The following is a 15,313-nucleotide window of genomic DNA, read 5'->3' as shown; positions in this document are numbered from 1 at the left end:
GTAGGATTATTTTTTTATTGCCATCTTTGACAGTTTCAAAATAACAAAAAAAGGAAAAGGGCCTGGAACTAATTTGGGCACCCTGCATTATCAGTACTTAGTAACACCCACTTTGTCAAGTATCACAGCTTGTAAATGCTTTTTGTAGCAGCCGAGAGTCTTTCAGTTCTTGTTTGGGGGATTTCCTCCAATTCTTCCATGCAAAAGGCTTCTATTTCTGTGAGATTTCGGACTGTCTTGCATGCACTGCTCTTTCGAGGTCTATCCACAGATTTTTGATAATGATCAGGTCGGGTAAATATGAGGACCATGGCTATACCTTAAGCTGCACAGTAGAACAGTGCACCACCACTCCAGAGTCTTCTAAATCTTCCTGAAGGTCTTTTACAGTCAAACAGGGGTTTTCAATTGGCTTTTCTAGTAATCTTTTGTCTGTTGTCTCTGAAAGTTTTGCAGACCTCAACTTGACCTCCATCGTTCCTGTTAACTGCCATTTTTTTAATTAAAGAACCGAGGAAAACGTCTACCTGAAAATGCTTTACTATCTTCTTGTAGCTTGAGGGCATCAATTATTTTAACTTTCAGAGTTCTAGGCAGCTGCTTAGAGGAGCCCATGACTGCTGATTGTTGGGACAAGGTGTGAGGAGTCAGAGTATTTATAAAGCTTCGAAATTTGCATCACTTGGCCTTTCCCGACAATGACTGTGAACATGCTGTAGCCCTAACAAGCTAATTAATGCCTGAGACCTTCAAGTTATGAGAGCTCAGATCTCTTGGGGTGCCAAAACTTTTGTATGGTGCTTCTTTCCTTTTTTTCACTACAAATTGTGCAAAACAAAAATAATACACTACTGTTGCTTAAAATTTTGAAAAAAATGTGTCACCTTTAACTTTATGCGTTTTGGAAATCAGTTCATCTTCTACTAACTTAACTATTCACAGTAACAGAAATTGCCACTGTATGTTGAATGTTATATAGTATACTTATCAGCATACCTGAGAATAATTCAAATAATATCATGCAACCCTGGAGCTATTTAGAAAGAGAACGTACACTGATCAGCCACAACATTAAGACCAGTTATCGGTTATATATATGTATGCACCAGGTAAGGAAAAAGAGAGAGTTATGTATGTATAGCCTCCCAAAATTGAGGGACTATGAATAAAAATGGCTGTAATTCCTCAATGGTTAATGCAGTAATTTTGTTAAACTCCTTAAATCAAAGCTGAAAGTCTACACTTCAATCACACTTGAAGCTTTCATTTCAAATCCATTGTGGTGGTGTACAGAGACAAAATCTCTTTAGTAACTGTCAACGCAGCATGGAGATGAAAGCCTGTGTCTCTGTGGGGGCCATGAAGATATGGCTCGTTATTCACTGAGATCTTTAGCAAGTCAGGATACAACATGGCATATGAGACGTCCTTCATTGCTTGGAGTTGGCATTTGACCTTTACAAATTTTTTGCACTTCTGTATCGTTTCATTAGATATGTCATCTCTAAAGTATATGCGCTGGTCTTGTCTCCTTTCACTAAGTCCTCCAAAACACCAACTATATGTATATTGTGGAGAATTGCCACAGGTTTTACAAGTTCAGTTATTGTTTCTTCCCATGTGTTGCATCCATATTGCAGCATGGAGATGCGGGTTTCGGCCTCAGTAATTCTGCTACTGAGCTGCTGAACAGTAGCCTGAGGAGAATCAATGTCCTTTTGCATTCCCCTATATCAGCTGTATTTCCCTGCAGCATGGTCTTGATACTAGCCATCAAGACCAAGCTCTCTTTCATGTCCGTCTTTTTCCATCTCGTGGATTGTCTTGTCTCTTCAGTTGGCATGTTCTGAAGTTGTTCCTATCAATAGCAGTGTAGGCTTAAAAATAGAATGTTTACAAATGTACTGTGTTGTTTTACGGGGGTGTGTAGTGTTCAGCTCTTTGAAGCTCTCCGCTACACTCTTGACAAATCAGTATGAGTGATTTCTGACATGATTTAACAAGTGGAATTTGATTTTTCATCCTGCTGAAACTCTGGCCAATGGAATAAAACTGAAATTGCAAAAGTTTCAAGGACATATTCACATATCTCGGCTAATCTTACTCTAACCTGATTTTTGTGTGCATTTATGTGTCTATTCTCTGTATCCACACATGCACACAAAAAAACATATATGTACAATCGTCCTTCTTTACGTGCATTTAACCTGAGAGACAAATCTTTTTCCATCCCTTCCTCTTTGTAAGGTTTTATGGCCAACTATGCCACCATATCACCCAGGGTAAGCGCAGAATGTATCTCAGGGCTAGTGAAGCAATCATGCAAGGCCCAGACTAATCCATGAGACCTGTTAGCCATACCCCAAAACAGACCAGCACTGACAGGGCCCTGCTGCGACGTGCCTGGTGCTACACCCATCACCACTAACGTCTTTATCAGCAGGACAGATGGATTGCAGGCAAACATATTCTCCTGGTCATCATAGAGGAGAGAGGTAAGGAAAAAGAAAAAGGTCGAGAGAGAGGATGCAGACAGAAAGACAGACAGGCACAGAGAAAGACTGCGAAATTGAGTGTGAAAAAAAAATACAGAGACTGGCTGTCAAGGAGTTTGAGTGGCAGGAGTGATAAGGCCCATCATGGTCTTTTTATAAAGAGCAGGGGGGAATAGGCCCAGTTAGACATGGTTTGGAATTAGCAGAACCAGAGAGGAGACGAAACGAGGAGAGCAAGTGCTGAGGAAGAGAATGAAGGTGGGATGAGGATAATGGTCGACGAGGAAGAATGAAATAACAGAGAAGGCAAGAGACGTGAAGGGCAAAAGGTATTCAGTGTGGGAGCAGACAAAGGTATGTCAGTGTCAGTAAAGATAACAGCATAAGCTGATGCAAAAGTTTAACAATATCCACAAAAGTTCCCCAGTACAATGTGAGCAAGATAGTGTAATATCAAATTCAGCACAGCACAAAATCCTAGAAACAGTGCACCTAAAACTAAGACTAAACACACAGAGATAGCATAACCCCAGGTGCGATTGACATAAAGAATGCTTAAGGAGAAATATCCATCTTCGTTACAGGAGCATACATATCTGGCTTTTCAGACGACCTAACAATCAAGGGATTCTTCTCATAAAAACAGGAGTAGACCCCTGCTATATAAATGAATGAGGTCAAAGCCCAATCCCCTACAGAAGGAATGGAACAGTAGCAAAATGTAAATAATGTCCTAGTAAAAAAGGATACCTTAGCTATGATTTTATGATTTTAAATATGGAAGACAGATTACACTGAATCATTCATCCATTCAAAAATAACTAAGGGGAAAAGAAATGGCAGTTTGGCATGCTGTTCAGCTAATTCTGACATGAAAGCACTCTCACGTGGCTGTGGCTCTCTGGACTTACTGTGTTCAGTGAGTGGAGGAGAACAAAAGTGAATTTAGCTGACCAATCAGCAGACGGACTGAAGCATGCATGAGCTGTGAATGTGGATACCTAACAACCAATCATTGATCCCGACTGTTTGTACGGGGAACTTTTTCTTAAAACACTGTACATTGAGTTAGGGATTGGCAATATATCGAATTAATTTGTTTAATTTTAGTTTTCGTTTTTGAGCGCCAGGAGTTCTCTGTAGTTACAACTGTTGCTGTTTCCTTGGAGGTGCTTGCACATCTGAGCTTTGCCAGTCTACAACAAGCTTGAGTAATGGCAGCCCAGTTGACGAAATAATACCAAAGAAAGGCAGTCATGTTACTTCAGTTATATGGAAATGGTTTAGTTTCACAAGGTCCAATGCGGAATAGACCACCATGCTGTGCAAGGTTTGTTAAATCTCTAGTTTCAATTTAGGTAAATCTTACATTAGAACACCTTGTTTCACTCTTTTCAAACTAATGAGACACACACCTGTCTGAGTTGCATGCGCTGCAGTAACCGAGTGGGGAATAGGAACTTCTCTGTGTGCAGCTGCCCAGCTAATGGCTACCAATAGCCCGCATGTGAAGTGTTTAGGGAACATCGATAAATTTTGGTTTCTACCAATAGTCTGCATGTGAGGGATGTAGGGGACATCTGTAAACTGTAGTTACAGAAATAACCAGGGTCACAAACTCCCCCCCTCTAAACCAGCAGAATGTACACCACAATACTAAATTCTCAACCCGTGGGAAACACTGCTCTATTAGAAATAAAAGTAGCAGCACAACAAACCTGTTCCAGCATCTGAAACAAAAGCATACAGTGGGATGGGAGCAATGTGTGTCTCCTTGAGATTCTGATGCTAGCTCCCGTTCCAATTCCAAAGCTACACACAGCTAAAAATCAAAGCAGCAAACTTGTGCTGCTTTTCAAGTGTCAACAGACAGAAAAAAAAAATGATTAAAATTGAAAATCTTTTACAACACTGAAAAAAAAACCAACCAAGATTTAAATTTATGGCCGTATCGCCCTACATTGAGTTTTAAAAAGTCAGTTATTCATAAAACAGCTCCACAGTCTACAAAACAGTCTAGATAAAAAGTTTTTGAAATTAGACATATATTTACTGTGATGCCCATGTAGGGTGACTCTATTTTTCTTCAGGCCTACATACGGCAGCTCTATGCACAAAAACAGCTATCCATAACTTGTGAAGTCTCTGCTTCAGACAACCACTTGACTCCTGCCTAGATCCTCAGATCTGCCTGTAGGGACCCTGGTCTCTTTTTCCTCTCTACAGAGATATCCTCAATGAAAACCTGGTCCAGAGCACTCAGGACCTCAGACTGGGCCAAAGGTTCACCTTCCAACAGAACAATGACACAGCCAAGACACCACACAAGTGGCTTAGGAACAACTCTGTGAATGTCCTTGAGTGGCCCATCCGGAGCTGTGACTTGAACAGAATCGAACAACTCTGGAGAGACCTGAAAATGGCTGTTACAGATGGTCCCCATCCAACTTGACAGAGCTTGAGAGGATCTGCAGAGAAGAAGGCCGGAAAATCCCCATTTCCAAGTGTTTCCAAGTTTTTCATGTCATACCCAAGAAGACTCAAGACTATAATCGCTGCCAAAGGTGCTTCCACTTATACTGATCAAAAGGTCTGAATACTTATGTCCATGCAATATTTCAGTTTTTCCTCTTTGAAGAATTTGCAAAGTTTTCTAAAATTCTGTTTTCGCTTTGTCATGATGGGGTATTGAGTGTAGATTGAAGATTTGTAGATTACTTTCATTGAAAGTTACTGAGATAGCAGCTTGAAAAATAATAAAGCTAATGATGAAGCTTTCATTTACTTTCATTGAAAATGTAAGTAAAATAAAAATGAAGTTCAACTACATATAACCAACTCTTATTAGCTTCATCATTAGCCTTATTATTTTTCAAGCTGCTATCTCAGTAATGTGCATCTGTATGAAGTCAAACAAAATGTAAACTCATTAACCCCAGCTACAGTGGACTTAATGTAAAATAACAGTGAGGAACACATCTACTGCACATTCCTTTGCCTACTTTTTTCTTTTCCTCTCTCTCTGTATCTTTCTCTGCTTGAGTTCTGCTCGCATGCTGGAAGAAGCGCTTTTAAAACTTATATCTTATAAACGTCTGTCTTCAGAAAAAGACAACTGAAGAGTCTTGTAAAAAAGAGGTCTTGGAAAGTTCTATGAATAGACTTGAATATTTAGTTGAATAATTTATATGATGAAAGCTTGCGAGCATTCACTGATGCAGCACCACTACACACTTGCAAACTGCTCACAATATGATGGTGGTCATCTAAGATGTCATAGATGATTCATCGGCAGGTTGGAAGTGGTCAGGGAGAGTGGAGGGTAGAGGATTTATACAGGGAGCTTAGCACCTTGAGCTTAGCATCTGAGCTGTGCTCCTTACAAGCTCCCCTGACAACCCAATGTATCATGGGAGGGCTGTAGGGGAGGTTTAGTTGGGGCAAGCGTGATGTTTCTCATAATCTGTCAATAGCTGCAGGCGTTTCCATTAAAAACCACAAAACCAAAAGTTAGAACTGCAAGGAGGGTCTTTTTTTTTTTTTTTTTTTTTTTTTTAAAGGACCTAATGTTTTTTTCCTGTTTTCAGAAGGAGGGATGAAGAGGGAAAAGAAAACAGCCACAGTAGACGCTTTTGACAAAATCATCATGAGATGGCACAAAGAGGTAAACAGCATTTCGGTTCGAAAAAACAAACTCCGAGTAGCTGGTTAGTGGGTCTGACATGACTCTGTTGTTGCAACGTTGATGCTAACTCAACACTTACTCCATGTTTTGTCTTTATAATCAATTCCACTAATTCTAAACCACAAGGTTTTTCATAATATAATGCATTTGTACATCACCAATTCTATCAGTAAATCAACAGTCATGTCAGACTCACGAGTCTCATCATTTGAGTTTCTCTATGTAACAACAACAACAACAGTTTTCACTCACTAATTCATACCACTTTCGATCAGTGTTAAGATACAGTAGATAAATCATAACACTACCTGCACAGGTGTTACACATTCAAAGCATTCTGTAGGCTGCAGAACATCTGCAGAAGTGTTGATCTGCAGTAGCTTAATACTGAGCAAAGGAATGGCAAAGTAGAACCAGTTCAAATTAGTAAGAAAAAAAAAAGTTTTTTCTGTTAAATGGAAAAATCCAGAGCGGCAGATGGCATGACTGAATTGTGGCACCGGTGAACTTAGTGCAGGGAAAATGTACTTTAATCTGAATTTAGTATGTGAGCCATGATTTCACTGGTAATTCCACTAATTCTAAACCACAAGGTTTTTTTTTATCTGACCTTCATTACCCCTAGAAATTATTTGAATTCTGTCTGGTATCTGAGAATTTACAGTAATTATTGTCATATTTTAATGTGCTTGACCCCTTGTTTGTTGTATGTAATTTCATTTTTAGCTGTGCTGCTTGGGACCAGAAATGTCCACAAACTGAACAAACCTCCCCAAAATTTCCTAGTTATATACTCTACCAAGCCATTTATAAAGACAATTAAAGTAGAACTGACATTTTTGACTAAAAAATGCATGCTTCAATAATTCTTCTAATTAGTGCAAGAATCTGTCCCATTAGGAGGCCTTGGTTTAAACTTGCTGTTATGAAGTGTCTGCTCTGTTGATGTGTCCTAATTCCTTAAAGAAATACATTAGATCTATGTGTAACTGATCCTGACCCCTGACCTCCCTGGAGGGGAGGTCAGAGGTCATTTTTACCTCATAATGTCAAGGGGATAAGAAAGAAAATGGACCATTCAAAAGAAGTAGAGAGGAAAAAAGGCATATTTCTCACCAGCGGATGTGTGAACTCAGGGGCATGGTCGTTCTTGTCTGTGATGGTAATGGTAGCTGTGGCTGTTCCTGTTAGGCCCACCTCACTTCCTGCCATGTCCTTAGCCACAATCTCTAACTCATATGTTGTGGTTGGCAGGGTCTGGAGAATAAACACACAGTGATGCAGAGTTAAAAAGGTGAGATTAAGATGTGACACACAACAGAAATATACATGGAAAAAAAATGAAAAAGTAAATAATGAAAGGATAGTGTTTCAATGCCTGAAGAGAAAGAAAAAAGGAAAATAACGGCAAAGGAATTACTTCAGAGAGAAAGCTACCAAGGAGAAAATGCACTGACAGAAAAAATATATTACGAGCACAAAGGCAGTGCAAGTACAATCACTTTAATAGAGTGAAAGACAAAATCAAGGTCATAATAGCTTCTGCATCAGGGAAGACTAACACACACATACACTCCGAAAGGAAGTGACAGATCTGCAAAGTCTGTTAATAATGATGAATCTATTAGAAAAGCGAATCATGGAAAAATCATTCTTAGATGAATGATTAGCTGTGTGAGGGATTCAATTAATCCATTCGAAGCAAAAGCTACCACTTATCACCATGTGCTACATTACTGTAAGACCCTTTAATAAAGCTTGAAAGCTCAAATAATAGTCTGCTATAGGCTTGAGCCCACCATCAAATTGGCTGTGTATGGCTGAAAAAAGTCATCACACTGTAAATATGCCTTCTCACGCTCACATACCAGTGTTAAAATCTCCAGTAAACACTTGCCACATCTCTAGAGAAAGGTCAGGAATCCACATTTTGAAATTCACATATATAAGAACAGATGGGGTGGTAAAAAAAGAAAGAAAAAAGTGTCCCTAAAGCTATGCAGTGTGGGATGAAAGTATAAGCATGCTACGCTAAGGTTTACAATTATCCATTTTAAAGATTCCCAAGAAGTCAGAGCTGGATTTTACACACATCTTCCACAATGCTTTGGGGCATTGAAGATCAAGGTTTCTAGGCCCTGCCTGAAAAGACAAACTATTTTCCTCAACATAATCTGTAAAATCATAGTGATCATTCAGGAATTTTGAGATTTTCAAACTGTGGCCTTAGCTGTGCTTTTAGAATCTTCACACTTCACATTTTTATTTGCTGATTCAATATCGAAGGTAAAAGAATGACTTGAGAATCAGTAAAACCTTAACTAACCCATGCTACTTCATGCATACAACACAAATTACATGTAATGATTCTTAATTTCTATACAAGCCAGGGAAAAGGATCTGCCCTTGCTTACAAAGTAGCTTTCCTGAAGCTGGAGTGCAAACCTCCAAATTAGATATGTAATCCATTTACTGGCTTGCCACATCTGTAATCTATATAACCATTGAGGAAATGTAGTTTATACATACAGTGAGATGATGGCATTTATAATTACCATAGCAGCAATGATCATTTGTTTTCATAATTCTTGCCTAATATAGTAATTTTGACTCTGGCATATAAATAACAGGAGGTAAGGGCTGGTATAGCCAACATTTATTTATCCGCTAGAGTGTTTTCTCCCTGCTGGGGGTGTTAACTGTCACATGCTTAATAAACTACATCCATCTGTTTCACTGAAAATGGTGCTGGAGCTCACTCCTGCATTGTAGATTCACCTATGAGTGCAAGTAGACTTGTGTCAAAGACCCCTATTACAAAACACAGAGGAGCGAGATGTTACATGTACGTTAACACAGTGGAATACACACTAACATTTTCCATTTTGAATCAAACAAAACAATCATCAATCATCCAAATATCTTATTTTATATAGCAGATAATCACAGGAATTCCATTTTTCTTCCTCTTACTATTGCTTGTTTTGTTTTTGGTTTTTTTTGAGATCATAAAGAGAAGAAAGGCTTTTCATTATGCCCTTGTTTAACACATTAACTAAAAAGCCTATAGGGAGGCCATTTACGGGCCAGCTGATTGCCACTAAGGTACTGCTCCAGCTGAGCCAGTTTCACAGTGTAGTTATATTGGACGACTTTTCAAGCTCTTTTGAAAGTGTTTTGTTAGCTAGTGAAAGATTCTTTTCAATTTTATGTCATTTTTACAACATTAATGGTTGCATTTAGGCAGTAAGACCAATTGTAAAATAGTATAAGTGATGTATTATTGTGATTTCATGTTAATTTTCCATTTTTATGCTTTCATTCATATACCAGCTCACAGTTGGCAGTGATAAAAGCTAGTTTATGATTGTTTAAAATATTCATCCTTTTTGTTTTACTAGACTCACTCTGTCTACACTAAACCCACCAGCGTGTTTTTCTCTGCCTTTTTTTGTGGGTAATGCTGGTAAAGATCGGTAAACCAGTATCACCTCATGCTGTACACAAATCATCTGCTCTGCTCAGTGTCAAACTTAGCAGCAGTTGTAGTTGTATGTGTGTTTGTGTATGCGTGTTCTTTGTTTGCTTGTTCTAATTACAGAGAGTGCTGTAATCAATTTCATGGATGCAGCAGAGGGAGATGAAATGATCAATGGTCAGACACTTTGATCGTTTTTTAATTATCACATCACCTGAAACTTACACACAGTGAAACATGACTCACTGAAATGACATATTGAGGTTAGGAGCAACATAATGTGCTTAGGGTCAACATCTCGTGTGTACCAAACTAATTTTGAAAAAGTACTTTCATCAGGAGTAGAATTTTAAATGTAAAATAGAAGACCTCCTTACATTATTTACATAAAATTAGGCATGTCAAGCTACATAAAAATCCATTAAATGTCAAATTAACTAAAAACAGGAGACAGTTTTAATGCCTGCTTTTTTTTTTTTACAGGGGACTTTATGTCCAGAGGAAATTGCCAGGCTACAAGTTTTTGCTACTTCTTCTTTTAAACTCCAGCCATTCAAGCAGCTGCTTCAGAGGAGATTGTGGAAAGAGTGAGACAATAAACAGGTGTTTCTATCAATAGTTCTCCTAAATCTCCTGCTCAATCAAACACTGTGCAGGCAGACGGTGCTCCACAGACCCATGAGTTTATTAAACCCATGCACATGCTGCCTCTAAAACACACAGACACACCCACCTGAACAGACGTACACTCTTGCCCTCCAGCTGGAGAAGAGCAGGGCTCTGGGACACCTGCAGTCTCAGTGGTGTCTAAACACATTGAGCGTAGCCTCCTCTGGCGACTGACAACGTCTTAATGAGTCTCAACTCAATTATAAACTCCCTGGCAGTACATGGCCAAGAAAAGATGTTCACATTCACTATGGGATAGAGAATTTTCCCTCCAGGTGTCAGAAAATTTCTATTGGCATAATGTTGATTGAGATACTCCTCTCAGTCAAACTCTTAATTTCTCAGCTCCTTGTTAATTTGTCTGGAAACTCTTGATTAAACTTTTTTGAGCACCAATGCTTTTAGTGAATAGAAAAAGCTACTTTTTGGCCATTTCTCCTGTGGGATTTAGAAGACAAATCAAATAAATGGCAGCATGTTCATAAAGTCCGTAGGATTCATCCTCTGGGAACCATGAATGTCTGTAACAAAATTGCATGACAAGCCATCCAATAGTTTGTTGAGATATTTCAGTCTGGGCCAAATGTGATCTTTGGAAAACTCTTGGACCATCAGAGGAACTGATGAATGACAGAGGGAGAGAAATCACTGTATCCACTTGAGAAATAGCCTTGCTTTCTTTCCAATGTATGGGTTGATTTTCTTTGTAAAACATAAGTGGGAGAAAAACTAGGAAGCCACAGTTGATTTCACGGAGCGATTGTGTTTGTGAAAGCTGACATAAAACTGAATTAAGAACTAATGAAGTCGAGTGTACCAAATGATATGACAGGCCTTGATTTAGAGAATTCTGAGAATGACATTTCACAACATCACATTCTGCCTTGAAAGGATTTCATCAAAGCCCCTCGAGTAAGGGCTGATCCCCGGCACAAAGCAAAGAGAAAGAACGAGAGTCAGAGAGACATAGGAATGGAGAGGGGATAAGTGAGGAAAGGAAGAGAGCAGAATGAGAGAGAAAGAGAGCGGCCTGACATCTGAGACACCACATTAACTCTCTGAATAGGTGTGATATTATAATCAAATTGGCAGAGGGTTCTTTGTTCTCTTCTGACCCTTCACTAGTACTTGCTCTCAGCACCAAACCACTGACTATTGTACAGGCTTCTTTTCAAATGCTCAGAAAAATTATGACAGACATAAAAAGGCTTAGAAAAAAAACATCCAACCGGAGTCATATGAAAACCTGCTAGTGACAGTATTTCTACAAGTGCAACATTATTCCTCTCACCTTTCTGCATTTCTCTGCCTCATCTTTCTACCCCTCTTCCTTTTTTCTGGCAGAGAGCTCATTTTTACTAAAATTTTGCATTTTTCCGTGGCAATGAAAAGCAAGTCTCATTATGTGTCAACTACACTGTGTGTTCTTAAGGCCTCCAAAATGGGCCTGTTCCCTCCTTAATCAATTTCCATTTCCTGCTTTTCATTCTTGGTAGACTTTTGTTTTGGGATATACAGTACATGTATAAAAATAAAACAAATAAATGAGATACTCATACCAAAGAATGGGTTTTAAGGATGCAAAGTTCACTTTGCATTAGTAAAATGCATGTCACGAGTTTGTTTCTTCTAGTGTTTCCATCCATCTTTGTCAAAGCCCACTGATATTTGCATCTGCATCCCTGTGATGTGTGGGAACTGTTCCACTAATCTTTATGAAGCTTAGGACTGAAAGCATTAACTGACCTGTTCTCTGTCAGCATCACTTAAGCAAGAGCAGAGACAGCTGCAAACAAGCGAAATATGCTAAAGCCATTCTATTGGCTCTGTGATGATGCACTTATACCCAGCAGTTCTTTGAGCTAAATGCTATTGCCAGTATTCTAACATGCTTACAATGACAATGCTGACGTTTAGCAGGTATAATTAACACTGTTCAACCTGGACCAAAAGCTGAATGACTGATCGACAGGCTCCCATTGCTATGTCTTAAGCCATTCTGCTGGTGTTGCTGGTGACGCTATCACGTTAGCGTAAAAGATAGACTTTCATATTTAATTTAGTAATGCATAGGTATTAATGCAGTGACTTTTACTGGTAGTTAGATACCAAACTCTTGTTCACACATTTTAGTTCCACCTCAACTCACAGGTTGCTGGCAGCCTCCTGCACACCACCTGTATGGACATATGATTAATCACTTTGACAATAGTTAATTACAGTAGGATAGCAGCCACTTGAGGCCTTACCTGGGCCACTGCAGGCTATGCAAGTGATCTATTTCTTTGATCAGCTTCTTAAGCATGGTTAGCATTCACCCAGAGGACAGAGCAAGAGAAATATGGGGATTGTAGTGGGAGGATGACACACTGGCAACACTGTTTAATATGTTCTTCTTTGCCTCTCCTTTCTACTAAAAAGATATTGATAGCTGCTGCACTGTGCGGAATCAAAAAGTGAGCTGGTTCATCTAAAATGTAGAAAAACTTTGTAATGATTCAACTTTCACATTTAGCTGAATTCATATGGTAAGATAACTTTAAAGACTGAGGCCTAAACTTTAATGTAGTTAACTAATTTGTTTACTGAATCATTTCAAAAAAGAGTCACTCCAAGTGACTGCAAGTGCATTTTTTCATAATTTCCCACAGAGTCTTTAAACTGTAATAAATATTACCTGGAAAATTTATGATAGGATATAAATTATTTTAAAATCTTACATGAGCAGTAGAGGAGGAGCATGATCTAAAAGGTAGTCGACTGTGAAATGTCCGAAGGTCCCTGTCCTCACTTAACATTAAAAAATTATTTTCTCTGTGTATGGAGTACTATTTTATTTAAGCACATCTACACACCAATATAAGGGTTATAATAATCTTTTCACTTATTGCAATCTGTTTTGAGGTGGATTTTAATATTTTGTATTTTTTTTTTCATTTCAACATCGAGTTTGCAAGTAGCCTAAGGCATCTCCCTCCACACACTGACCATGTCTCTACTGACTAAGATGCAGCATTTTGCTGTGAAAAGTTCAATACGAAGATATACTATCAATAAATTATGAAGTTCTGTGTACTGAGATGTTCCACAATTGTACTGTACAGGGGAGAAACTACACATGTGTTTAATATACAGATTGTATAACTACATCATTTACTGCACAGGGTTTACTTGACATCCCATGGGTATAATTCACATGCTATTACCTTGACATCAGCCTCAATCACTTGCAACTAAACCTCACTGCATAAAAATGAGAGGAGTGTTAATTGACCAGAAGAATGAACCTGGCAGTGTATAAAGCACAGAACAGATGTAGAGGCATCAGTATTACCTGGAAGACATGAAGGGAACTTTGAAATACCAAATTAATATTTTAATACACAGCTCTGATTTAATTCTAAGACTCTCTCAAGGACACTAATACTGAAATGATGTAACAGTAACAGATGTTTTGCTTTCTTCTTTCTAAACACACAATTGCTGCATGTTCAACAGATAGGAAACACACAGACAACTACTGTAGATAACTACATCTAAATGCACTGTAACAAACTACTGATTACAATCAGTGATCAAACATTGACATGATCCATACCAAAAGCTTACTGTTTGGGTCCATGCTCACTTAATTTGAATCTGTAAGGATTCGAGTTGACTATCATTATGTAACGTTTGTGTCAGTGTCACTGTGTACAGTGACACTGACACAAACGTTACAGTTACAGCTGTGTCTGCTGCTGTTGGAGCCACTTTGTACCAGAGTTGACAACATGCAAGGTTGCTCTCACTGAACTTTTAAAATCATACGTGTACAGGGGTAAGGACTGAATTCGGTACCAACCTTCATCATAGTTAGTTTTGTTTTCATTATTATTAAAAGAAACAACCATGACTTAGCATGTGTTAAAGGCACACAGCAAGTTTCCATCGTTTCCAACAAACAACAAATGCTGGCAAGTCTGCTAATATGTTAACCTTGTTTCTCTAGAAACTTAATTTAGTGAGTTGAATGAACTCTCAGTACTTCATTCATTCAACTCAACATTTCAAGTCAAAAGACTTTGAGTCAGGTGGACTAATGTTTACATATTCTGAAGTGGCTTCTATATTCAATTAACTTAAAATTCATAAAACATGTATTTTTGGTAGGTTAATGACAAGTGGTAAGCTGCTTCTAATAAATTCCTGTAAGATGTTTTACACTGTAAAAACTGAAGAAACATCGGCCGAAACCTGCAGCTGATTTTGGGGACTGATGGTCATGGACACTGCAGAGACAGGGATGAATGCATACTAAGAAGTTTTTCTTTTAAATACCTGCTGACGATACATCGGCCAAATGATTATCTTTTAAATAATTTCATTTGCATCCACAATATGAGGGTGCTGCAAATGGTGAGACAATCGTTTCCAGCGGGAAAAGCGAGTAGGTTCAGTACAACCTAAAACCAGCTTACCAGGTATGTAAAGAAAGACATGATTAAACATGTCTTAGTCTTTGTATGATCTCAATTACCAACAGTGACAGAAAAGTGCTAAAAAATATATTTTCCATAAAAAAGTTGCTGTATAGAAGATTAATTATGTAAAAGGGACAAGATCCAAAATGACTAAAACATAAATTCATGGATTTGACAGGATTTGAGGTGCAATTTCTAATATTCTTTCAGGAAGCCAGCCCAAGGCTTAAAGACACAAGTTAATCATCTTAAATGCCTTTTAAATTTTGTTTAGTAGTGCTGTAAAACTAACAGCTACAAATCCTCATACACCTTATCTGTTGTAGCTCCAGATATTCACTTAAGATTTATCTGACCAAGGCTTTGTCCACTAATCAGTGAAGTGACACAAGCAGGCAGGTTTGGAGTGTGTTGCTGATTATATCATTTTAATTATAAAATGAAAGTTGGTTATGTTGGCATTTACGACAGGACTACAGCCAGCCTAAATGTGCAAAATAAGATTGTATTGTTTGGCACAGAT

The 15,313-nt window shown here is 38.4% G+C and overlaps 1 protein-coding gene across 14 annotated transcripts in view; it reads right to left on the bottom strand.

The window, feature by feature from the left end:
• The window catches only part of cdh13 (cadherin 13, H-cadherin (heart)), a 333,542-nt gene that overhangs the window by 82,476 nt on the left and 235,753 nt on the right, over window positions 1-15,313 (bottom strand). For all 14 annotated transcript variants that reach the window (XM_040134174.1, XM_040134183.1, XM_040134177.1 and 11 more), the window contains one exon: window positions 7,297-7,437. In XM_040134174.1, coding sequence (XP_039990108.1) covers window positions 7,297-7,437 — 141 coding nt within the window. The remainder of the gene's footprint in view (window positions 1-7,296; window positions 7,438-15,313) is intronic.

Source organism: Xiphias gladius, chromosome 8 (assembly GCF_016859285.1).
Source record: "Xiphias gladius isolate SHS-SW01 ecotype Sanya breed wild chromosome 8, ASM1685928v1, whole genome shotgun sequence".
NCBI classification, from domain to species: domain Eukaryota; kingdom Metazoa; phylum Chordata; class Actinopteri; order Istiophoriformes; family Xiphiidae; genus Xiphias; species Xiphias gladius.
Note: the sequence above shows the minus strand (reverse complement) of the source record. Positions and strands in the feature narration are given on the sequence as shown.